At 40.6% G+C, this 25614-nt stretch overlaps 1 protein-coding gene across 1 annotated transcript in view; it reads left to right on the top strand.

Moving 5' to 3' along the window:
- The first annotated feature begins 241 nt into the window (after nucleotides 1-241).
- The window catches only part of LOC145402108 (mitochondrial glycine transporter A-like), a 35222-nt gene continuing 9849 nt past the window's right edge, over nucleotides 242-25614 (top strand). The window contains exons 1-3 of the mRNA XM_080274226.1: nucleotides 242-742; nucleotides 7668-7780; nucleotides 22894-22981. Coding sequence (XP_080130352.1) covers nucleotides 668-742; nucleotides 7668-7780; nucleotides 22894-22981 — 276 coding nt within the window. The 5' untranslated portion in view covers nucleotides 242-667. The remainder of the gene's footprint in view (nucleotides 743-7667; nucleotides 7781-22893; nucleotides 22982-25614) is intronic.

Below are 25614 nucleotides of genomic sequence, written 5' to 3'. Positions count from 1 at the left end.
ATGGCGACCTATGTTGCAGCTAACGTTTTTCCAATTTGCAGCGATAATTCATATTTTTATAACGTTCTGATGGCAGTGAGACTAAGGTATAAAACGATCGTTCACTGTGTAAATTCTCGTTTAGTGATTATAGTCAATAAGTGAGATTCTTAGTATTCTATGGATGTTGTTGTGGTACGTGGTACCTTGTAAGACCGAGTTGCCAATTTGCATCCTGTATATAAACCAGCTTCAGTGTCTCCGCGCCCCACTCTAGCAGCAACAGGCGCGACTAGTAACTAGCAGCTGAACTTGGCTTCTGTTCCCGCCTCTAGTTTCACTGTCAACCACCTCAGCAGCGACAATTGCTTTTCCCCGTGGAGTTGACATTAATGATTTACCATGGTGGTTTCTACTGTTAACGAAAACGTGCTTATCTCAGTCCGTGTGAATGAGATATATTACGCAGACTATTCAGATACGCTGGATAGGTGAGACTATTTGACTCTATGATCTTAGTTTGTGTATAAAGCATAGTGATACAGCCCAGAAAATTAGTAAGCAAAGACTTTGTCCAGCCAAGACGGAAACCTTGGAAATAAGTAGAAAGCCGAAGACAAGAGGCCAGAGGAGAAACGAGAACAAAAGACCAAGATCAGCGCAAGCTAAAAGATACAAGAAGACATCTATGCCAAGTGATCCTGCAGGTCGAGTGCTTTTGGTCAGAAGCGAAAAAATGGCCCTTATCGACGCCGTTACAACAGTGAGTACAAGTGTCGCTAGTTATATCTTTATATTAATACGTTTGTATTGTTATCTTACGTTGTTACTGTGCCCTTATATTTTGAATGTTTTGTCCCCGTTCATTAGTTAGCACATGTAGTACCTTTCCTAATTTTTTACCACAAAATTATCTCGGTTATTTTAATCTTTACACCTTTAGCAGATAATATTGTTTGGAAGATTAATTTATGCACCCCAAGCTTCAGGTTATTATTCTCTCGTTTTCCAGTTCTCCACGTCCTCCCCATTGTCCTGCCTACGGGTGGCTTTACACTCCTCATAGTAGTGTTATTCGTGTGTGTCGTGTGAGAGTCTACCGGCCTGTAATTGTTGCCATAACTTACCAGAACGTTAGTACGTTACCCTCCCTCATCCCTAAATTACGCAACCCCTCCCTCATCCCTAAATTACGCAACCCCTCCCTCCCCTTCGTCTCACTCTCCCCCCCCCTCTTTTTCCTCTTTCCGCTCTTTTCTGTTTCCTCTCCCATTCCCTCCCTCCTCGATTCTTCCAAGTTCTTCCTTCTCATCACTTTTTCATCTTCTCACTTCCCCATCTTAGCTTTCACCCAGTTATTTTTTCCTCTCCATTTCATTTCCCTCTTCAGCTTCCCCTTCCCCTCTCCTCCCTGCATGTCTCCGCTCTCCTCCCCATTCCCAATCGTACATTCTTCCAACCCTCTTTCCCTCTTCATGTGACAAGCCTTCCTCCTCCTCGCCCTAGCTTGCCTTCTTTTCCTTTGCTGGGGCTCCTTCCCTCCCTCAGCCCTTCCTCCCTCGCTGGCCCTCCTTCCCTTTGCCTGGCTGGCCCTCCCTGTCTGTCCAGGCACTTCTCTTCCTTCACCTTAGACACCCACCTCTCTACCTTCCTCCTCCCAGCCTCCCGCTCATCTTCCTCCCAGACTGGCCCTCTCCCCTCCCTCCATATTCTCCCAGTCTTTGCTCCTGCCTCCCTCCTCGATAGAGACCCCTATCCTCCCTCCCACCCAGCCCTGTGAACCGCCCCAAACCGGATTTCCCCCTGCCACAGTGCACCATCCTGGACGCTCAATACTCCCAGCCCGTGGCATAATTAGCCAATTTTCCCTTATAAAGGCATTCAGAAGGGTGTAATGAGTTCTCCAAACATATATTATAGTGTTTGGTACGAAGGAGAGTTGTGCTGCCAAGTTTGAGCGGTTTAGGACTATAGATTTGAAAATGAACACACTTGTTAGGTGGGGTTTCCCGCGATATTTGAATTTCGCTCGTATACTGTTGATTAGCGTCCAGAAAGATCCAGTGTTACTTCCCAAGGTGTATAACAACATAGTAGGTAGCAGTGGCGCAGCTAGGTCTCCGCAAATGGAGGGCAAGGTATGCCCAAGTCCTATTCTTGGGGAGGGTCCCTCCGCTGCAGCAGTGCAGCGTGCAGACGTTTAATAATTCCGAAAGTTCATATGGTTAGCTTAGGAGGGGGGGAGCGAGGCAGGGGTCTGACTTGGGGGATTGGCCAGTGGGAGAGGGTCCGGGATCTGACAGTGGGGTCCGGCCCCTCCAGGCCCCCCCGCAGCTAGTATGACGTTGGTGATAGTACAGCATTTAGGTTTTCATGGAAACATCTTGTTTTGAAGCAAATTCTTTCCTTGTTAAGAATACACATATTTTATTTAGCTGAGGAAACTTAACGAGGCTTTCACAAGGTAACTGTGGTGCGTAAACCCTTATAAATCCACTTAATTTTTGCTTAATGTCAGTAACTACGTGGGGCTACTTATCAGTAAGGTGACCAATGAGAGAGCGAGTATTCCCTGCGCTGAGTCAGGCCACCGTCCCGGGTTGGCTGAGAGAGCGAGGGGGCGGGACCAGGCCAAGGATGTGGTGGTATCATCGCAAATGTTAGATGTGTTATATAGTGTAGATGATAATTATATTGAACTGAGGTGGTCATACAAGATAAAGGTTTAATTAACCTTTAGAGAGTGTGTGTGGGGGGGGGAGTAGAGAACCTGACACGTGTCCAGCATTGTCCTTGGTACACCACTCATTGCATTAGGGAAGTAGTAGTCTGTGCAGATGACATAGTTTTGCACACAGGAAGTAATTGACAAGGACTTCGTCAGTAGTTCCTGTATACTTAGCCTCAGAACTTAGTGAAATATTGTTCGTTAATAATGAGCTGGAATCTCAGTGCTGAACCACAGTCGTGTATAGCCACAGGGATTATTTATGGTTGCATTCTTAGAGTAGGTTTTCTAGTACCTCATCCAGTAAGTTTTCATCGGTATGCAATACGTTTCACACATTCTTGTATGTTAACCCACTGGCGAAAGAAGAAAGGTGGCAAAACTGAGGTGTAATTACAAAGTATGAAAGGAAAGACATGCCTGGAACCAAACGAGAATACGGCCGCTATATAGTTGTGTACAATGGAGTTGACGTTTGCGGTACCGTACACTTTAGTAACTAGCTACCATTAGAACATTCACCTTCGACAGCAGTTAACCACGTGGTTTAGCCTCACACTGCACTGAGAAGCGAGAAACGACAACAAAGCAGAGATTGGCCGCTTGCCACTAGTCACATGGAGGAAACTATATTAGCTTTGGCTTGTGTAAAAATTATCTGCTGCTCACCGAGATCCTCCGTTCCATTGCTATATGTCCGCCTGTACCATTGCACTATCATAATCAAACAATTGCTTGATGGTACTGCAATGGGGAAGCTTAAGAATATACTGTATTCTTGTTAGCTATGCCGATGATATACAGGGCGACAGGTGAGTTACATTTCGACAAGAAAGGGATGCTTGGGATCCTTCTAAGCTGACGAGATGTGGCTACTTATTGAGTAACTCTGCACTACCGATACTTAGGAAAAAGGGAAACATTGTATAATTTCATTATTACGATCGCCGCAGCAGTAGCTGATGGTGAAATGACTGAGACAAAAAGCTCATTTTGATTGAAAAATGTATGGTAGTTATGTCTTAAGGCAGATAACATGAAGCTAAGTGAATTTAATTCACCTTTGTGTTGTCCACCCCCATTTGTAGTAATGAATATATGCCTAGCTTAATGATGTGTGAATTTTGAGACCATTAAAATCCAAAAATCTCATTCCTACTATAATAGTTTAACGTATAGGTAATGACTTGGGTGGCAGAGTATGAAATTTAAAGGTTTGAGTAGATAAATGTCTGCCGCTTTTAATTGGATACTCTTACCTGATGCTTGTCTTCCTCTTACTGTTAAAGGATCTTGCTCACCCCGCAATAAAGAACAGGACCAGGATGCTATATGATTGTTGGCGTCAGCATAACTGGGTGACAATAAGATTTTTGACACCTGGAATGCAAGTTTGAATTTTAGATTAACACTACACACCGGTGTGTGTGTGTGTGTGTAATACGGTATTTTGGTTTATCATGTCGGTGTAGACCTGACATAGCTACTTTGTCTATATGTACAATATAAAAAGTTCTTTATGTATAAAAGTGTACTCGACTGATACTTGCTTAACGGTAGGCTAATATGGTACCGTATGGTTGGAAATGAAAGCAGTTACTGTTTTATAACTGATTCAGCTAATGAAAGTAGTATACAACGAGAAGAAAAAATGTATGGTTCAAAAACTCTTCTGGTGGCGGTGAGTTAAGTAAGAATTATTCGTAATGAATCTCATACAAACTAGAAACTGATGAAAGCCGTGACATTGAAATTCCCTCACTACCCTCTTAGTTGGTCTGGTTGTAGGAAGTTAATCTGAAAAGCAGGCATCGTAGCAAAGCGTTTTTGGAGATTGTTAAAGGCCGCGTCCACACGTGTACTAGAACATGTGTTGACAGCATAGCTGGCGACCTGTTTCGATACATGTATGCAGCAGTATTTGGACAGTGTATGCAAACACATTACAGTGCAGCTTCAAACCTGCTGGCACCAGAGGTGATGGGATGTGTGTGACCATACGAGGTAGGCGAGACTACATCATGATGTTGCCAGCATGATCTGGACGCTGCTGTTTCCAGCATGTTTGTACAGTATATTGTTCGTTATTGTGTTGTTTACATGTTGCCAGCATTTGTTCCTGCACGTGTGGACGCGACCAAACTTGCTCAGAAGCGGTCGTCATAGCGTGATAGGTTTGGCATTCCTTTTTGCTGTGGGACGAATTGTCTTAATAGTGGGTACCGTACTTTGTTTCAGGGGCATTGATATATCAGTCATCCTAGGGTAAGGGATTTTTGCTGTAACTGTAACTATCGATGAAGTGGATGCTTTTTTCTGTATGTACAAGTATGAATCAGTAGTGACGTCATCGTAGTATCGTGGTTTAGTTTTCATGTTTTGGGATAATGTGGATGAGAAGTGGCTCCCTTGTTCCGTATGTACAAACATGAAGTATAACCGTCATTGCAGTATAAGAATTTCGCATTCCTCCTGTGAGCTAATAATATTTGGATGAGTTATGGGTGCTTTGTTCTATATATATCGTACACACCCTGGCGCCCGAGCAGGCAAGGAGGAAGGGTAGGGGAGTGGACTACGGTGTATTTGCGCAGTTCAGCAGTAGGGGTAGTGTGTTCCCTCTGACCTCGTACCTGTCCTTGTAGGGAACTTTGTCAAGAGGGAAGACAAGTTGGGTTAGGTTAGAGTGTTGAAGGATAATAAGTAGTAGTTGATGATACTGGACGGTATTATTTTCAGTTACGGTATTTGATGGTAGTTGTAGTAGCAGCAGGATGACTGACGACAGCTGGATGTGCCTTGTATGACTGGTTAACGAAGTATGCAAGTCAAGAAACTAATCCTACGAAGAGGGATCGCTTCAGCTGAATAAGTTAAAATATCCCGAACGAAAACTTATTATACTGAGACCGACGTTTAGGGCTAAATTAAGAAGTGTTATTTACATTTTATTTTTTATTTCAGGGATGTCCGAAGTCAGGAGTATGATAAAGAAATTGCTTTTTATATAGAGGGATAAAGTTAGCACACACTCATGTGACATTTATTTACTAACAGGATGACACCCTCAGCTGGGTTTAGGGAACACGGGTGGAATTAATAGCACTCAGGGCTGTATTCTTGACATTGCGTTTTTGGCAGTTAATTGACGCATACTGTAACATGTTATGTATGCCATTGTAATACCGACATAGACTGAACAAATATGCAAAATATAATTACGTACTCGACACAAGCATAAGAAACAAGGAGGAAGTGTTAGGGGCGTCCTCAATAACCGGCGAAAATATGGACCTAAAGCTTGCTGGGGATTTACTTCAACTGAGTAAAAAGTCTGATTTAACTCCAGTAAATAACCATGTCCTTGGCAGCGGCAGGATTTTATATGTATATATATATATATATATATTTATACTGTATATACAGTATATATATATATATATATTGTAGTATATATATATATATATATATATATATATATATATATATATTGTATGTAGTATATATATAAAGTATAATATATATATATATATATATATATATATATTGTATGTAGTATATATATATACAGTATAATATATATATATATATATATATATATATATACAGTATAATATATATATATATATATTTTAGGCTCTAGGACAAGCTTTTAGTCTTCAGAGAGGTAGAATGTTTGCAAAACAGCTGGCTGTTATCCTGCAACATGTCTGCTTATATGTTAAAAACTGAAAATTTGATAAGACGGGAAAATTTGTATTTTTTCTTGTAGCTCATTTATACCATACATTCAGTCATTGGGGAAGGGGGAGCTTAAGCGGAATAAAATAAGATGGTTATCGCAAGATTAAAAATTAAATTATCGTATGTCGAGTGCATATTAGACCTGTGTCTAAAACTTACCAGTAAAAACCAGTGACTTGTTCTTTCAGCCGAACGAAATTTTCTGGTATCAATCCAAAGAAAATCCATGGCCATTATAAGGTTAAGCAAAAATGTAGGAAGGCTTGGTTACATGCTCGAGTAATCAGACTTTCTTAACCGCCTCCCTTCCCTCCTCCCACTGTGTGTGTGTGTACTCATCGGTGAAGCCGGTGGGTGTGACTTGCTCCCCGCGCTGTGATTGGTGGAGGATGGGGGTGTGTTTGTTGACGGAGGAATATCATTGGTTGCCATGACTACTGATAAGCTGGAAAAGTTTGTTGGAGGGACGTGAGGGTAAAGGGAATGCTGAGACGTAGTACAGTAGTATACATGTGTGAAGGTTAAACGATGCTTGGAATGGATGATTACATTGGTGTTCGTATTTGCCTCTAATCGTGTGTACAGTTAAGTTTAATACGTCAAGTTACTGTTATCTCCAGACTATTATTCACCTTGATAGACTTTTGAACTTGAGAGGCTTGAATGAGCCTTCAATAACATTGCCTTCCAGGAGTTTATAAACTGAATTAAATAATCTGGTAGCATATAAGTAAAAAGATGCCACCGTACTGAAGAGGTTTTTTACACATCCTCGAAACAACATAATAGGATCCTTCTGATTTAACCCAAACGGGTAGGAAGTGTTGCAAGATGGCTTTTAGGCGCCCCAAACTTGTGAAAGGATGACTGAAGCGGAATGTGTTATTTTTATTGTTTCATTTACCCAAATTTCCCAGAATTCTAAATGAGGCACGTAGGGTCCACAAACGGAAAGAAAAAGAAATGCGATTCAATTAAGTCATTGTTAACCACGTATTCAAGATGAAGGTATTTTTGTGCCAGTTTAATACCGGTATGTAGGCTTGGTAACATACTCGAGATTACCGGTTATATCAAGATGGTGATTTGGTACATGTATACGGTGTACTTTGGTATTTTGTTGGTATGGGCATGCCTCTGTTTGTCCGATTACGTTATGTACCATGAGTATTTTCCATTATTATGTTGCTAAATAATTTTTATGTCTGCCCCACAGTCCCCGTTGGTGAAGTCATTCTTGGCGGGTTCCTTCTCAGGGACTTGCTCCACCATACTGTTCCAGCCTTTAGACTTAGTCAAGACTCGCCTTCAGACGACCATAACCATTCCGTAAGTACCGGTACATCCCTTGGTCCGGAGTCGTTTGCACGGAGTGACCTATGCTGACAGTTACCGTTCCCTTCCCTATTTAGCCTAAATTAACCCAACCTAACCAAACCTAAACTAATCTTAACCTAACCTTATCCTAGATCAACTTAACCTAAATAAACCTAAACTAAATTATCCTTACTTCACCAAATGACTGACTTCAGTCTGCCTGTAACATATCTATATATATATATATATATATATATAATTATATATATATATATATTATATATTATATATATAATATATGTTATATATATAATATATATTATATATATAATATATATATTATATATATATATAATATATATATTATATATATATAATATATATATATTATATATATATATTATATATATATAATGTATATATTATATATATATAATGTATATATTATATATATATAATGTATATATTATATATATATAATGTATATATAATGTATATATAATGTATATATAGTGTATATATAGTGTATATATTATATATATATAATATATATATAATATATATAATATATATATAATATATATATTATATATATATAATATATATATTATATATATATAATATATATATTATATATATTATATATATATATTATATATATATTATATATATATATAATATATATAGGTCGATAAGACATCCAACTCTTTTCCTGGCACATTTATTTCTTAAAATGTTGTTGATAAATGGCACAATACTTGAGATAACATGCAGGTACTTTCAGTGTATTAGCTACAAGGGCGTTCGGCGCATGCGTACTGAGCGGAATGGTAACTCCAGCTAAAGTCACTCCGGGCATACGACACCGCCTTTCCCTCTGCCTGTCATAGGCCATATTGTTAAAGCTAAAGATTTTAACAAGCCCTTAATTTTTTAACGATAATTTATGGAACATCTCATGTTGAAAATCTCTTCAGAAACTGGGGGCTTGTTGCACACCATGGCGCTTAGTTTTAAAAATGCGATCCAAAGTCTTTAAGGCGCATTATGATGTGCAGGCATTTAGAAACAGCAGTTTTGGATTGTGACTTTCTTTTGTTCATTCATCTTTGGAAAACTGAGTATATGCAGACATGTAACTTTTTGGTGCTATTACGCAGGCAAACTTATGTTGGATACCAGAGTGACAGACAGCGTAAATAACGGAACACACCATACTGGGAGATGCATTCATAATTAAAAGTATAACTGGACGTATGAAGATTATAGATTGGGTGGGACTAAAATATTAATCACACGGAGACATTTTCGAGTAATAATCACAAGGGCAATAGTAAGAGCAGTATGTCTTTCAAAGGTGATCACATAGGTCGTACTATCGTAGCAAGAAAATGAACATCGCCATGCCAGTGAGAGATAACTGATCATCGTCTCGTAGTGTCCGACAGCTTGATTACCATCGTGGTCAACCACAACAAAACAACAGTGAAGATAAAAGAAGGACCAGGCAGCTGCCATTCTGGTAATGTTAATAGACTCACCCTTACGTGTTTGCCCTGGTGGCTGCTCTTTCAGAACTGCGGTGAATTTGAAATTGAATGTAAACAAAAGGATAGTCAAACCAACATTGACGGTATACTACCTCAGTGCTCTTAAAATCGCCTGAATATTTTATCCATAACAATACAGCGTACCGGTATAATAAGCATTATGAAAATTAGCATTACAGATTATGTAATTAATAATAGTATTGGCACTGATTTGACCCCGATCATTTTGAGGTCTTGGCTGGAGACTGACACGCTCGTTTGCAAATCCTCCCGAAAATTGTCCCGAAAACATTCAGTGACCTGTCGAGAAAAACTGCAGTTCTGGAAACAAGAATCGCTCGAAAATGCTCCTCGTGACCACGGCTTAATAACAGCTTGACAGTTAGGATAAGTTTCTTCCCAATGATGATGTAAGGAAAGGTAAGTAGGCAGGCAAGTGCAACAACGAGAATAAAGAAATATGCCAGGATGGAATGGAACGAAGTTTCTGTCGGTGTGGGGAATGATGTGAGAAGCCTTAGTTCGGCACTTGGTTGACGAACCACTGTTGAGATAGGCTGTAAAGAACGTAGAACCATACCTACAAACCGTTTTGAGCTTTAGTTGTTTGTAAGATTGTTTACTTGTCTTCACTCACACAGCTGCCATCATCGGAATGAAGTGGCTAACACAAAAGCATAGAACTAAGCTATTCTGATGAAGTAAACTTAAGACCTGCTAATCCAGGAACGTGGCTCTAATCCACAATCACTGTCTCCGAGATCCATCGTAGTGTAATGGTGTCAGCCTTGACGTTATTGCCAATACATCAGGATGCTCTAATGCAGCATCCTATTGGCAATAAACTGACCTTGTATGCATTTACTTTGAGGTGTCTCTGTACGGGGAAGAAATGGGGCAGATGTATTGTGTATCTCACATACACAGCCACTACAACTTTTTCATCGTAACTTAACCCAGAATTTTATTCTTTTGCAGCTTATTCCGCGTACACAGTGCTAGGCTTTACATCCTTTTCATAACACTGCTTCGTGACAAGCATCACATACTAGTGACAACTATTATTACGATTTAGCATTCAAGATAAGGATGGCAATGCTATGGACTTCTCAGAAGTAAACGGAACAATTGGCATCTCGAAATACGTGGAACACTTAAGTCTTTAAATGTGTCCAGTCACCTCGAAAGAATATACCTTATTTATTTTGGGGGGTTAGTTTTTGCATGCTGCCAATTTTAGGTTTTACAACACACACACACACACACACACACACACACTCGATCGGTTTGCATGCTGCCAATTTTAGGTTTTACAACACACACACACACACACACACACACTCGATCGGTTTGCATGCTGCCAATTTTAGGTTTTACAACACACACACACACTCGATCGGTTCGTCATACTGTGTGCGACTTGCTTTACAGGTTTTATAAATCTTATATTTGATTGTATCTTTTCTTTGCCATTGAGAACGCAATGTGTGGTATTGTGTTAGGCAGTAACAGGTTGTGGGGCAGTGGAGGCTAAGTACTCTCTCGCCTTGACTTAGTATTTATCTCAGCTCGGCCTTCCTCCCCCCCCTCCCCCCCCCGTACCCCGTTCTTCTCTGCTTGTCCTTCCTTCCTCATGCTTAACCACATCAATCCGATGACATGCTTTTTGTTTTGCTATATCCAGACGATTTTATCCACATAGGATTGACTTTTCGAGCTTGAAAGGGTTACATATAGCCTTCATTAACATCGCGTGTACTAGGAAACTTTTACAAACGAAATAATGAAAAGATGTTCTCGGACTGAAAGGATTCAACCCGTCTAGGCCCCCCCCTCTTCTCTCCTCTTTTCATTCTTCCCCCTTATCCTTTTCTTTCCGTTGTTATTTCCCTGTTACCTTTCCTCTCATGTTCCCTTTGTCTTGCTTTCTTCTGTTCATTATCTCTGTTTAACCTTCTCTCTTCTCTTCCCTTTCCTTTAGCATCTCTCCCATTCCTTTTCTCCATTTCCCTCCCTTCCTCAGTGTCTCTTTTTACCTACTAAATTCTCCTTTCCTCACCGTCTCCCTTGCCGTCGCTCAGCCCCACTTCCTTCTCCCAAAGCCAAACGACTATGTCATTTGACTTTCTCCCATCACCCTATTCGTTTACGTTTCCTCTTTTTCTTTCCCCCTCCCCTCCATTCCATCGTCCCTTACCCTTTCCCTTCCTTTCTTCCCTTAACCCTCTCCCTTCCTTTCTTCTCCTCATCCTCTCCCTTCTTCCCTGAACTATCTCCCTACTTTTCTTCCCTTCATCCTCTTCCTTTCTTCCCCTAACGGTTTCCCTTCCTTTCTTTCCCTAACGGTCTTCTTCCCTTTCTTTCCCTAACGGTCTTCTTCCCTTCTTCCCCTAACCCTCTCCCTCCCTTCGTCCCACCCACTCCCAACTCATCTTTCTCCACTTACCCTCTCCCCCCATTCTGCTTTCCCATACTCTCCCCCCTTTTTTCCCTTCCCGTGCCCCCTTCCTTCACCTTACCCTCTCCTTTCCCCTCTTCCCACAACAGGACCTCTCATTGGGGGGGTGGCGTTCCCCCCCTCCCCTCGATCAAGTTACACCTAGCTGAAGTTATAAATATTATTTTATTGCAGTTTTCAATCGTTTCGAGGCCTTCTCTCTCTCTCTCTCTCTCTCTCTCTCTCTCTCTCTCTCTCTCTCTCTCTCTCTCTCTCTCTCAGAAAATTATTTACCCCCACGTTTAGGAATATTGTGAATGATTTAGCTTAATATACTTTTTTTTAAATTGATTTTGACAAAATAACTTACATATTTTTGCCATGCAACTACAGATTTTCCAAGATTTTGTGGCAGCACTTCAAAATTTGTTCACATAAATGCTAAATCTTATATTTTTCACACAGCCCATAATAATAACTACAAATTAAGGAAAAGGTTGTTTCGGTAACCCATACAGTACTGCTGAAAAATGTAAGTTAATACAAAATTCTTTTGGGTTTTCATGTATAGATCAGAGCTATATTCCTCATTTTTGAAAATCTCATTTAATTTAAAAATTAAAAAGCAATATAGATAATTGTTTTTCATTAACCTTTCTCCTAAAGTCGTTACATGGGCGTTTTGCTAAATGAAACTCACCACCACCCATTGAATTTCGTGGATATGGACATACCCAACCCTCACTTCCTCTTCCCTTTACCCTCACTCTTCTGTCCTTCCTCCTGTCTTCCTTCCACGTCTTCCTCCCCACACGTGGAGTCGGTGGAGATCCTTCGGAGTTCTTCCCCCTCCCCTCCCCTCCCCTCCCCTCCCACCGTTTATCTTCCCTGCCTCCACCCTCCCCTCCTCAACTTGCCGACACGTGATCTCACACATACACGTGTCAAGGTCCGGCAAAGACCAGCCTGCTTCCCCCCATCTCTCTCTCTCTCTCTCTCTCAGCAAAGTGGCTCAGTGGTATAGCGCATAACTCAAGACCGAAAGGTGAAGAGTTCGCCCCCCGCCCGGGTAGCTGCCTTGCTGGGAGAGGCGCTCTCCCGTCACCATAGAGGGGCTATATGATCGATCAGGGTCTGGCTCGGGGAATTCATTTCTCCATTTCTGTGTGTGTGTGTGTGTGTGTGTGTAAATGGAAGGAGGCAGGTGGGGTGGGGAGGTTGACGCGTTGAGGGTATGTGAAATCAAATCAGGTGGACGGTAGAGGAGGGGAGGCTGAGGGTGATAAGAGTTGTTGCTACCCCACTGTTACTGGTAGTTGTAGCTGCTGTTGTTGTGGCAGGTGGTAGTGGTAGATAGATAATGGTAGTTGTGGTAGATGGTGATAGCTGGTACATAATGGTAGGTGTGGTAAACGGTGATAGTCCAGGTAATTGTGGTAGATAGTAAATGTTGATGTATTGGTAGTTATGGTAGCTAGTTGTGATAGCTCCCGATGTGTGATAATGATAGTTGTAGTAGATGATGGTGGATGACAGCTGATGGTAGTGTAGGCTAGTAGTGGTAGATGTTGGGTACAGGGACGGTGGTAAAAATAGCCACAGACACCAAGGCGTCAACCACTGCCCTTTCACAACAGTGCAGTTCCAACTTTTCATTACTTATATTCTCTCTAATTTATAACTACCCATATAGCTTGTCAGGTTTGCCATAATAAACTCGAGCAAACAACTGTAAAACCTGAGAGCTGCATATTAACCCCTTTTGTATAATTATGGTTTACCATCGCCAGACGTTTTTAGGCAGAGGTCAGACTTATGTGGCGAAGAAGTTGAAAAATTCTAAGAATACCAGTATAAAGTTACCTCAAATAACTGATGATTAGTTACGAAAGCAGAGACTAAATTAAGTGGAGATAATATTAAATACACGAGGCTTTTTCAGGGTATTTTTTCCGGGATATGTTTAGGGTACCGGTAACTAATTCTGGGATGCCAGATGTGGTTGCTGTACTAGTACATCAATACGTAGACAAAATTAAATATGTAGTGGCACAACCAGAAGAGGTTGAGTTTTGGGTAGACATGAATAAGCATTTTTTTTTTTTTAATGAATTGCCAGAAACAAAACGAGTGAGAGTCGCTATACTACCAGGTGTGTTTTCTTAGCATTATCTGGTCGTATCTGCTTTGTCGCGTGATTCTCCGTGGCTTTGAGGACAGCAGCTTGTGATATGCTAGATAACGTAGCCGAAAACATGTATCGAAAATAGTTACATATTTTCCTACTATATTTGTTCACTGATAACGCGTTCATAGTGTTTTGTATGACGGGACATAACTGGAATTTTGTACATTACTTAAGGTTTTATGTGTGTTATCTTGATTAATAATGGTCATAGTTAATCCAGTTCTGTTTCCATTTAATAAAAGAAACGATAGGTTTGAGAGCGAGCGTGTTTATAATTTTGTCAGGTGGCTCTCAAGATTTGGGCCACACCTCCATTCACTTTATTTATTTATTTTTTTAATGGTCCCTTTCGGGATGAAGGCGTCTGGCAATAGATAGATTGAATAATAGGTTACAATCATCATTGCTGGTGACCTTTTTTTCTTTCATAAGTTTTGCTACATTAACCTCCTCACTCGGAACAACTGTCGTGCTCTAATCCAGGTAGCGCTATACGATTTTGATCATCCGAGTGAGTCATCGCAGAAGCCTGAGTGTTGATTGACTGTAATGAAATTATTGGCACTTGAGCAGTTTGTACTAGAATTATGATAATTCATAAAGCCATTATTATAAATATTATAATTCATAAAGCCATTATTATTTTTTTAAGGGATTAAGGTTGGTGTTACAGTCACAGAACGAGGCACTTTTTACTGGTTTATTTTTGCAGGTGGCTGGTTTATATTCTGGCATGTTATGCAGACTGTCGATGGTTAAGATAGAGTAAACGAGACATTAACTTGAATTTGCACTCGACGTATGTTTCTGAAACCTATAGGTATTGGAAATCAATAGGTAGTAAAATCCATTCGTGTAGTATGTAGAATAGTTGGATCAGGTTTGTTGGGGATTTTAATTAAGGCATGGGAGTTTAGTTCCATACGTGAATGACCTAGATTTTTTTTCCTACTGCCTAACCCTAACCCTTTCGATGCGGTGGTGCACTTGGTTATTTTATTAGGGCAACACTTGAGTGTTGTATTCAACTGCGACATCCTTGAGCTAAAGCATTACACTGTCCAATAACCCTCTCCTTGATATACATGCAGGTAGGAATTTAAATTAGACCAACACCATGTGATTTTGTTCGGTGCAGAGAAATCCCGGCCGTCCAAGGGCAAAGGGAACGGGTTTGGCGGTAGTCAGGTGACAGTGTAGGAGAGAGAGAAGATTATGAACGCGTAACACTTGTCAGTTTGTTATTTTTTAGAGTATTTTTACCAGAGTTATGACTCAGGCTTCTGTGACTCACGTAGCTGAATAAAATCGTCTGGCGTTTGGGAGAATGGAATATCGGGTACTTTAATTTTCCCGACCATGGGAGGGGGGGTTAATGGTCACAATGCTGTCAGACCTCTGTTACGCTTTGAATAAAATCGTTAGGCGTTAGAGGGAATAGATCTCAAATTCTGGAGCATGGGAGGGTTAATAGTAACATCTAAGGATGCTATTACTTTCTTAGTTGAATAAATCGTCTGGAGTTAGCTGGAATGGAACGTTAGTTCCAGTACAGGTTAGCAATAACCTTAAATCTTAATAATCCAGACTACCGCAGTGACAACATGGTCTTGATTCACGGAAGTGGGAAAGGGTTACTCTGTCACATCAAAATGTTAGTTTGCACACTGATGAATATACAGTATTAATCAAATTGGTAATATATAGTCATCAGACCAGGTAATAACCGATGCCCCATACGGGTTCATGCAAAGTAACTACACCTTACAGCCACACCCATACCTTCACTTATGCTCAGCAACCCTAACACCTACATTACCCTGACCTAAGTAGCTACGGTTCACCTTACTGCCACATTCACACGTCCCCTCGTGCTCAGCAACCTTAACACCCACATACTACACCTTAGTGCCACCCCCCTCCCCTCATTCTCAGCAACCGTAACACCCACATTACCATGACCGTAGGAGCTACACTTTACTGCCACACCCACACTCCTCATGCTCAGCAACCTTAACTCCCACATTACCATGACGTAAGTAATTACACCTTACTGCCACACCCACACCCTCCCTCATGCTCAGCGTGGTGATCTGTTTTACTCTCTTATTACTCTCAGGCGATTTTATTCAGGTTGGGAGAGACTTCGAACAGAAGGGGTTAGATATAAGCCTTCATTAACTCCTTGTGTAACTTTCAGCTGTCCAAAACTAAATAAGATCGCCAGGAGATAGGAAGAATAGGATTAGAAATACGTACGGGATTGAAGGGGTCTCCTCCACCGAGGTCTCCTCAACCGTGCTCATGGTTTTCTCTCTCTGTCTTTCTCTCTATCGGGGGATTGCGAGTTCGAGCCTCGCCCGGGCTGCCGTGCCGGGAGTGGTAGCTCGCTCCTGTAACCCTAGCGGGGCTATATAGTCCAATACAGGGCTTAGCTCGGGGGAACTCCATTTCTCTCTCTCTCTCTCTCTCTCTCTCTCTCTCTATCAATCAATCAATCAGTCAATCAATCAACCCTTCCATTACGAGAGCTTTCATAAGGTGAAGGAGTCTGGAGGTAAGGAAAATAAGCTCAGTCACATACCGAAGGGTTCAGTCGGTTACGAAGAAGTGTCATGCACTGATTGGTAACCTTGGCAGCAAATGACTAGGGTACATCGGGTGATAAGAACTCCCGTATCTGAGCGACACAAACGACCTAGAAACGTATATCTATTGTAATATATCTCCCCTGTATGTGATTGTGTCATTAACCCCGTCACCGCGAGAGGTCTACCTTAACCCCATGAACATGATGTACGGTACTCTTTAATTTTGCCCTCTCACGCTATTTTATTCTGCTTAAGAGGAGAGTTTCAGACTGTAGGTGTTATATTCTGTCTTCATTAGGCCCTGTATTTTTGTACCGGTATACAGTATCTATGTCCTAAAGTGAATAGAATCATCTGGTGCTTGCAAGAGTATGAACGTATGTACGTCACCAGAATGAAAGGTTTAAGCTTAACCACTTGAGTACGCTGACGCCTTTTTGGCTGTATTCTCGCAGTCTCCAAGGGATTATATTCATATTTTAAGAGATTTCAAACTGGAGAGGTCAGTTGAATTGTTTTGTAATCCCTCCAGTGTTTGGGAAGTGTAACAGCTGCAATCAGGTCATGGTTTCTCTCTCTCTCTCTCTCTCTCTCTCTGAATCCATCAATCAACCCTTCCATTACGAGAGCTTTCATAAGGTGAAGGAGCCAATCGAGTTTATGCAGCGTCCTTATACCAGAGTTCTCCCTTGACACCTTCCCTTGGGCGATTGTATTCAGCTCGGCGAGAATTCAGGTTAGGCGATCATTTGTTACTCCTTCAGTCCGGTAATGCGGTGTTCATTTTATTCTCGTTACCTTCAGGCATTATGGCGTCGGGCAATAGATAGATAGATAGACCTTCTGACGACGTAACGTTTAAGGAGAAGTATCAAGGAGTGAAAGGGTCCTGTCTCTACAGATTTTCTCAGTTAAAAGTGTGAAAGGAGCAGGGAAATACTCAGAATATAGTTAGATGGATGTAAGTAGCCTACATAGATAAAGTCATCGATGGAACATTAGCTAAATTTAACATCTGACAATGGCATGACTCAGAAACAATATCGTAAAAAATGTCAGGCGATGCTGGATGACAAATTGTAAAGGGTTTCTTAATGTGGAGATTAGCTTCTTTACAGTATTTTTCTTCATTTCCGGAGAGAGGGAGGGGGGTTCAGGGCGGGTAAAATAGCCGAAGGTGGGGTGTGGGTCAAGACTGAAAAAGTATAGGTAATTCTCTCTCTCTCTCTCTCTCTCTCTCTCTCTCACACACACACACGCACGCACGCGCGCGCGCGCGCGCAAAACGTTAAGTGGGGCGCGGGAGGGAGAAAAAAGTGAAATTCTGAGAGAGAGAGAGAGGGAGAGCTGCAATAACAGTGAGATGCAGTGATAATGAGGGGGAGGGCAAATAGTGTTTAGAATTAGGGTGGGGAGTGAGGGGGAGGGGAGAATGACGAGAAGGGAGGGGGTTGTGGAGTGGCGTGCAGGGTGGGGATGGGAGGGGTGGAATGGAGTGCAGTGAGGGGAGAGGAGGGGTGGAGTGGAGCGCAGGGAGGGGAGAGGAGGGGTGGTCTGAGACTGGGCTGACCTCGCACAGGGTCCCATCTCTACCCTCGCGCCAGCCTCCACCGCCCTCATCTACACTCATTTTTCGTCTTTATTCTCACATTTCATCACTTCATAACTATGTTAACATTATATTGTAACTATAATTAATGTTGTTAATCGTAGGTGTGGTCGAAAGTTCGTTATTTTCTCTCTCGTCTGTCCGGAGAGATGCATTTACGTTTGTGCATTTCAACCCATATCCACTTACTTTCACGGCTCATTTCCACATCACCACTTTAATTCCATTAACTTTGTATTTTAACTAGTACAATGGTTGTTAGTGGCGAATTCGATCGAGTTCATTGTTTTCTCCCGGTAGGTGTGACGAAATGCGTTTTTTTTTTTTTTTTTTTTTTTTTTTTTTTTTCCAACCCGTATTCACACATTTCACGGTTCATTCCCACATTTCATTTCTATAAACAATGTAACCGTATATTGGAGCAGTGATTGAGGTTACTAGTTATGGTCAAGGTCGGAAGTTTTACTTTCACGAATTATTTACACCTGCATTGGAAATATTAGTTTTCAGCGTTTGGTCTTTCCTCTTGCTCTTTCATAGCGTTCCTGTCCCAACAAACAAAAGCCATTTACTATATAATGGTATAGATGGAAAAGAGAGGAACTATTTTTCATTTTTTATGGTGGTTCGCATTACGTCAGTATTTCAGATTTGTGCGCACTAGTTTTTAACTCTTTCCATCGGTTTACATACATAAACCTTATTTAAAGAAGTATTTTGTGGGTGTTAGTGGTGACCACTTCGGTACAGGTTATTTTTAATTTCTCTGGTACGTTTTGTTTCGATTGTTGCATCATAATATTTTAAGCTTGTACCAAACTTTTCACTTGCAGTTCCAATCATGACCTCATGCCTCCCAGACTATTCTTATGGTTCAAGTGTTGTTATGAGTACCGTAATGTTAAATATGGGGTCTGAGAATACTTGAGTGTTATAAGGCCAATACTAGGCAAAATTTGTACCCATGTTGCAGTAACCTACAGTTCTGCACTTTCACTGTTGCAGTTGCAATGTGTGTTTGCATATCTACGGCATGTATCTACTCAGTATTTGTATTTAGCTACCTGACTGTCAGGCAGTTTCCTGTCTGCCGCTGCACCTCCACAAAAACATCTGGCATTTCTGTTCGTTAAAGAATGACGTCCCATGACATCCTAGGCTACGTACTGTACAACACTCTCCCTAATTTCTGCTCTTTTTTCCTCTAGTCCTTTCCTCCCTCAAGCCACTCCATCCCTATTCTCGTGGTAACCAAAAACGTTTAATGTGGGTTACTGTTCTCCCACCTATTTCCATGTGTAAAACATGGCAACGCCGGTCAATACCCGCTGCTAATGGTCGTATCGGTTACCCAACTTAAAATTTTCTATTAAAGGTTTATTTTAGGACGTTTACCGTTGTCCGGGCTATTTTTTTTATAATGTGTAGTCATGGTCTTACCCATTTTTTTGCACGTATATCCGGCGTTTTGTCATTATTCAGTGATATAAAAATATTAGCAGTTATTTTACTGTATATAGATGGATAAATTATTAGCAGTTATTTAGCTGTATATAGATAGACGGATAATTTAGCGATTGTCTCTATTCCCACCTCTTATTTCTGCGTTTAATATACTTGTTAAGCCAGTTTTATTCGTTTACAGTTTATAGGTCAGCTACGTAAATGTTTGCTAATTAGTCTTGTATAAATACATTTCTTTGGTTTAGTTGTAAGTATATGAGGTTGATAATGGTTACCTAGTTATGCGCGGTCACCATCGGTCACAACCTTCACTTTGTCCGCGACCACCCCACATGCCCATTTTCTAACCATTTACCTATCAGTTTACAGTTTCTCCACGAAACCATTGCCTTGTGGATTCTATCCATCCCATGAGTATCATTGGGAGTAGGGAGAGGATAAGAGGATAATGAACTGACAACCGAATGGGCAATGCATCGACTCTACCCTCGCACCGTCCACCTGCCCACTACCAACCCTTGTGCCCACATTCTTCCAGTTACCCTTTAGTTTCCCCTTTTACCATCGAAATTAGTAGATTTCTGAATCATACCCGGCCTAGGAGTATTAGTGGGAATAAGAGAAATGTAAAATAATACAATAATTGTGCAAATAAGCAATGCATATCCAATCGCAACCCTCGCTCCGGCCACCCATCCACCACCAACCTACCCTGGTGCCCACTTCCTAACCGCCTTTTTAGGGAAGGTTTAAGGTACATAAGTACAAAACATTGTTACCGGCCCTGTTTTTCTCGTTTTCATTTGTCGAATAAAACCTTTAATATTTTGTCTCGAATAAAAACCATTAATATTTTGTCCGGGTATTTATAGAATTGAGACTTCGCTTCAAGTGGTTGTTGTATAGGTTGTAATCACCAACAACATTTCGACTAACATTATTTACATTGTATGGTGGAAAGAACTTCAGAATTGGGCTGTTCAGTATGGGTATTGGAGGTCAGTTAAGCTAACTAGGCAGTGTTCAGACGCAAATGACTAGTAGGCTGTTTCATTACCTTTGTACTTTTACGACTGGATTACCTCGCGTGCAATAATTGTGTACGTGTGTGTGTGTGTCACACACACAATGCGTGCGTTGCTCAGTTGCCACCCGCGCCTAATATGTTGAGGGGGACATTGGAGTCGCTATCCCCTACGAAGGTTATCCCATGTTACCCCACCCCTGCAAGGTCATAGTCGGTAACTAGGAGCAGGGATTTTTTTTTTTTTTTTTTTTTTTTGGGGGGGGGGGGACTAGGTTGATCGGGTTAGTTTTAATTCTTGCAATAGTTGAATTTTTTAATGGATTTTTTTCTTGGGTTGTGTACAGTAGATAGAACTGATAGTTTTTTTTTTTTTTTTTTTTTTTTTTTTTTTTTTTTGACAGGTTGGTCTTTTCTGGGTGTAGGCGCGAGGCAGGATGGATTGGTTATTTAGTTAAGATTCACTTATTGGACTTCAGGCTTCATAAGCTAGAACTCTTGAAGATTTGAGTGGTTGATTGGTTAAGTATGGTACAGTAGTTAACGTCGGTAGGGTTGGTTGGCTTTTTTTTTTTTTTTTTTTTTTTTTTTTTCGGCGGGCTACTTTGGTATGCTAGGGGTGGCTTAGAATTTGGTTGGGATAAGGTGAGGTATGTTAAATGTAGGGTTGGATTGCATAGGCCACCCCTTACAGGATTCATTTGTTCTAGGTAGGTTTGGTTTGTGTTGGAGTGAGGATTGCTTCTGAATAGGTTTGAACAGTTTTATTGTTAGGATATCAGTAGGATAGCTTGGGGGATTAAGATAATTTTTGGATAGGGTAGATTATTTATAAAGTTAGGGAAGCTTCATGTTGGTTAAGATGTGAGGGCCAGTGTAAGTTTTGGAATGTTTAGGTAAAATCTGGGAAGGTGTAGGGTTATGATTGTTATAGATATGGGAGTTTTACGGTTAGGATTTTTGGATACATTAGGAGAATTATAGGATAAAGATTGATTTAGGATAGATTATGGGAGTTTAGCACAAGAACATTTTTTGGATAGGCTTGGTGAGTTTTATGGTAGTCACGTGTTGGTTCAGCTTTAGTTAAGATGTGGTACTGTATGTACTGTAAGTTCAATAAAAATGTAAACACTTACTGTAATTACTGATAACTAATGGCCTAAAGTTGTGTAATGTTTGCATAAGCTGATAATCATGTTTGTTAGCATATTTTAAACCCCTTGAATTCAGTGACATAATCCATGTTCTTGCCACCACTGAAGTTTAATGAGGCTTATGGAGATTTCTTGAACTAGATATTTAATAAAACCTTAAGTAACCCCCACCACTGCTATAGGTTACTCGAAAGTTTGATGATATTAGATTAAGTCTGCAGAAATAAAACAAGATATCATGGTACTGAAAGGGTTTACTGGTAGCTATATGCCAACCTCTAGATGTTTTAGAAAGTGGATATATCCTTATAGATACCCATGTGTGTGTGTCTTAAAGTTGCATTGTATTTTGCTTTTAAACTTGAAATTTTGGAACTCAAATCAGGTACCAGGAATACAGTGTAGTATTTTATTTTTTATATGTACAATACTGTATAAAGATCTAGAAATGAAATCACATACCAAACTGCTTTCAAATTTTTATAAGCAAGGTCCAGTGTTCCATTAGGCTATTGTACCGTATTTCAAAGGGATGGGTTGGATCATATAATAGCGAAAAGAAAAGCTGTTAGATACACCAAGAGCGAGCTTCTTTATTCTAACAACAGACACAGTGCCATGAGGATAAAATTTGTCTACTATTTTTTTGTTGATGTTTTATGTACAAACTATACAGTAATTTGTGTAAGATATATGATGAAGTTGTTATCTAATAACAGTAAAGTTATGTAAGATTTGGCATGGAGGAGATTATTGTGCAAGAGATGGATATCTCTGAAACAGTAATTTGCATAATACTAGTAAATAACAAATAATAATGTAGCTCTCTGAGCATTAGTTGGGTGTATAAAAGATCTAGTACCGCTATTAAGAACAAAATTGTGCAGTTTTGCTGAAAAATTTCAGAATCTGGATGAAACCTACCACTTTGAATTTGTGGAACTGTTGAGAATTGAGGTGAGGTGGTATTTTTTATTGTTTATTTGCTTTGTTTACAGTATTCTTGCTACTTCCAAATGATTTTATTCAGCTTAGGATAAGCCACAAACAGAAGTAAGGCTGTTGTGTATTGTATTAACTAACCATTTAATTTTGTCTTGCACAGGTCTGGTGGGTCAGGTGGAATGCTGTACACTTTTGGCAAGGTGGTGCGCAATGAAAGACTCTTCGGGTTGTGGAAGGGCATGACACCGGTGAGTGAGCTTACTTTATTTCTACTGCACTAAATTCTCTAGATATGTAGAGGCATCAGTTACATAAAACCCCTTCAAACTGAGGACCTCTCTTATTTTATTGTAGCCACCAAACAATTAATTTAGCTAGGGTGGGATTCAGTGTAATGGAGTAAAGAAAGTTTATCAAAGCTTTATCTCAAAAAGTCTCTCCCAAGTTGAATAAAATAGTCTGGTGGTAGGAAGAACAAAATGAAGAATGTAGCATTTGGCCGAATTAGCAAATCTTTCATTACATATTTATTTTTACTGCAGAATGATATTCAGTTTGCCATTGCAAGACATTTCTCATTGAAGGAGTTAGCAACACTTCATTTACCTCTTCAGCCATACTGTAGAAGATGCTGTTTTAGGAAGCATCAGAGTAGCTGTTTTGTATAATGCCAGGCAATTTTTTTTCATTCTAGGAAAATTCTTCAAGCTAAAGGAATTGCAAAGTCTTTATTAACATCCATCTGACCCCCCCCCCCCCCCACCACCCCCACCACCACCACCACCATTGGATATGTTTATGTGAAGCTAGAGTGTGGTGAAAATTTTTGGTGTATCAGGTAGAGCCTGTATTTGAGGGGCTTGAATAATGACTGAATGGAAGCATGGCCCATTGGTTTGGGCAAACATGGGCTGTCTGGACGTCGCTTCTCCCCACCCTGCCTTACGGTGGGAAAGGAGGCCCGAATGATGATGATGATTTAATTTGCTAAATTTGGATTGAGAAATTCCCTCAAGCTGCAGTTCAGATTGAGATTCCATCTAGTTGCAGTATGATGTTACAAAAGCAGTGCAAGTAAAGTACACTTGAATTCTATTTATTGCATCTCAAATCTGCATCCAGTCTAAACATGATATTGCTTTCAAAGTCAGAATGAATAAATAATAATGAGTTATAATTTTGCTTTGTGGTGGCTCCTGCTTGAGGGAGCAACATGTGAAAAAATAATGACTGACAAATTTAGTGACTCATGAACAACTGTAACTTCATGGCTTTGTTGAACCTACTTTGCATTTTCTTTGGGAAACTTCAGATTAAATGTTTACACTTAGGAAATTTAGGACACCAGAAATATCAAAAACTTTACACTTTGGCTAGAAATATACTGTATTCTTTTTCTCACTTATGACTTGTGATAATATTTAGCTCAGGAATCTCACCAGATCCAGGGGGATTAAATGCAGATGGAGATGTATCCTTCAGCAGCTTGGGCAGTGAAATAGCTAATTTCTTAAATGATGATATCTGTAAGCATTCATTTTACAATACAGTATATTCCATCCTTTATAAATTGGTGTTAGGGGTAGGTGGGAGCACTCACCATCCACTCACTTGATGTAGTGCTGCTCTTGGGTGGCTACCCTTTCCTCTCTTCCTTCCTTCCTTTTCTTCCTCTTCCTTCTGTCCACAGGTGACTCTATACTGAGTGACAAACCAAATGTTTATATGCTGGTTGGTAACCATATAACCAAACTATGGCACCTTGTGGTTTATTGGGTAATTAAGACGCCCCAGTCAGATTGAGCCTTTGTCGGGATATATCCAAGGGGTGGTTGGGGTTTATTGCTTTCTTAATGACACTCAGGGATGAGTGAGGCTGGTCACTCTCATCTTAAATGTCAGGACAAACTTGCCTAGTTCCGGGCTCCAACGCCCCTCATGAGGCAACACAGGATTAAATGATGTTAAATTAGTGTGTTATTCTGAACAAGGAATAAAGTGTACAGTACTGTCAGTGTAATCTGTGTACTGGTAGTTGAAGAATGGGTAAGTGATAGTCAGTCCTTTTTAAAGACAAACGACTATGGTACAGTCACTAATTAGTTGTTCCACAGTGTTGTGGTTACTGATCTTTCGGTACCATATGTCATTGTTGTGCACTCTTGCATGTGGGAATTGTGTACAGTTGTTGTCAAGTGATTGTATACAGTATTGCAGTATGGGGGCACCCACCTTCCACTCTATGTAGTGCTGCTCTTGGGTGTCTGCCCATTCCTGTCTTCCTTCTTTCCTTCCTTCCTCTTCTGACTATTTCATTCATTCATTCCTCAATCTTTCTGCCTACGGGTGACTTTACACTCTCTTTTCAGAGTTTCTTTCCTTCATTCTTCCTTCTGCCTGTGGGTGACTCTACACTGAATGACAAGCCAAGTGGTTTCCTGTACACCAGGAAACCATTTACTACACTGGGAGGTAACCATAAAACCAGATTATGGTGCCTGGTGGTTTAGTGGGTAATTAAGGCACTCCAGTTGGACTGAGCTTGTGCAGGTTTATATCTGAGGCATGGTTGGGGTTTATTGCTCATGTAATGTCACTTAGGAATGAGCGAGGCGGGTCACTCTCATCTTAAATGTCAGGACTAACTTGCCTAGCCCCGGGCTCCTACTCTCCTCATGGAGCAACATAGGATTGGATGATGGATGAATGTCTTATCCATTTTTGATGTTTGTAAAATATTGTACTGTAGTGTTTTGTATTGCATCAGTTGTATCTGGGATTGGCACCACCAGCAGGGTAGTGCCGGTGGCACAGGGTCCTACCAGTCGCTATCAAGTGACTGCTGACAGCAACTGTTGCAAACACAGTTCATGCTCATCAA

Source organism: Coenobita brevimanus, chromosome 57, assembly GCF_032717465.1.
Source record: "Coenobita brevimanus isolate Jiangsu-jjx chromosome 57, ASM3271746v2, whole genome shotgun sequence".
Classification (NCBI taxonomy): domain Eukaryota; kingdom Metazoa; phylum Arthropoda; class Malacostraca; order Decapoda; family Coenobitidae; genus Coenobita; species Coenobita brevimanus.
Note: the sequence above shows the minus strand (reverse complement) of the source record. Positions and strands in the feature narration are given on the sequence as shown.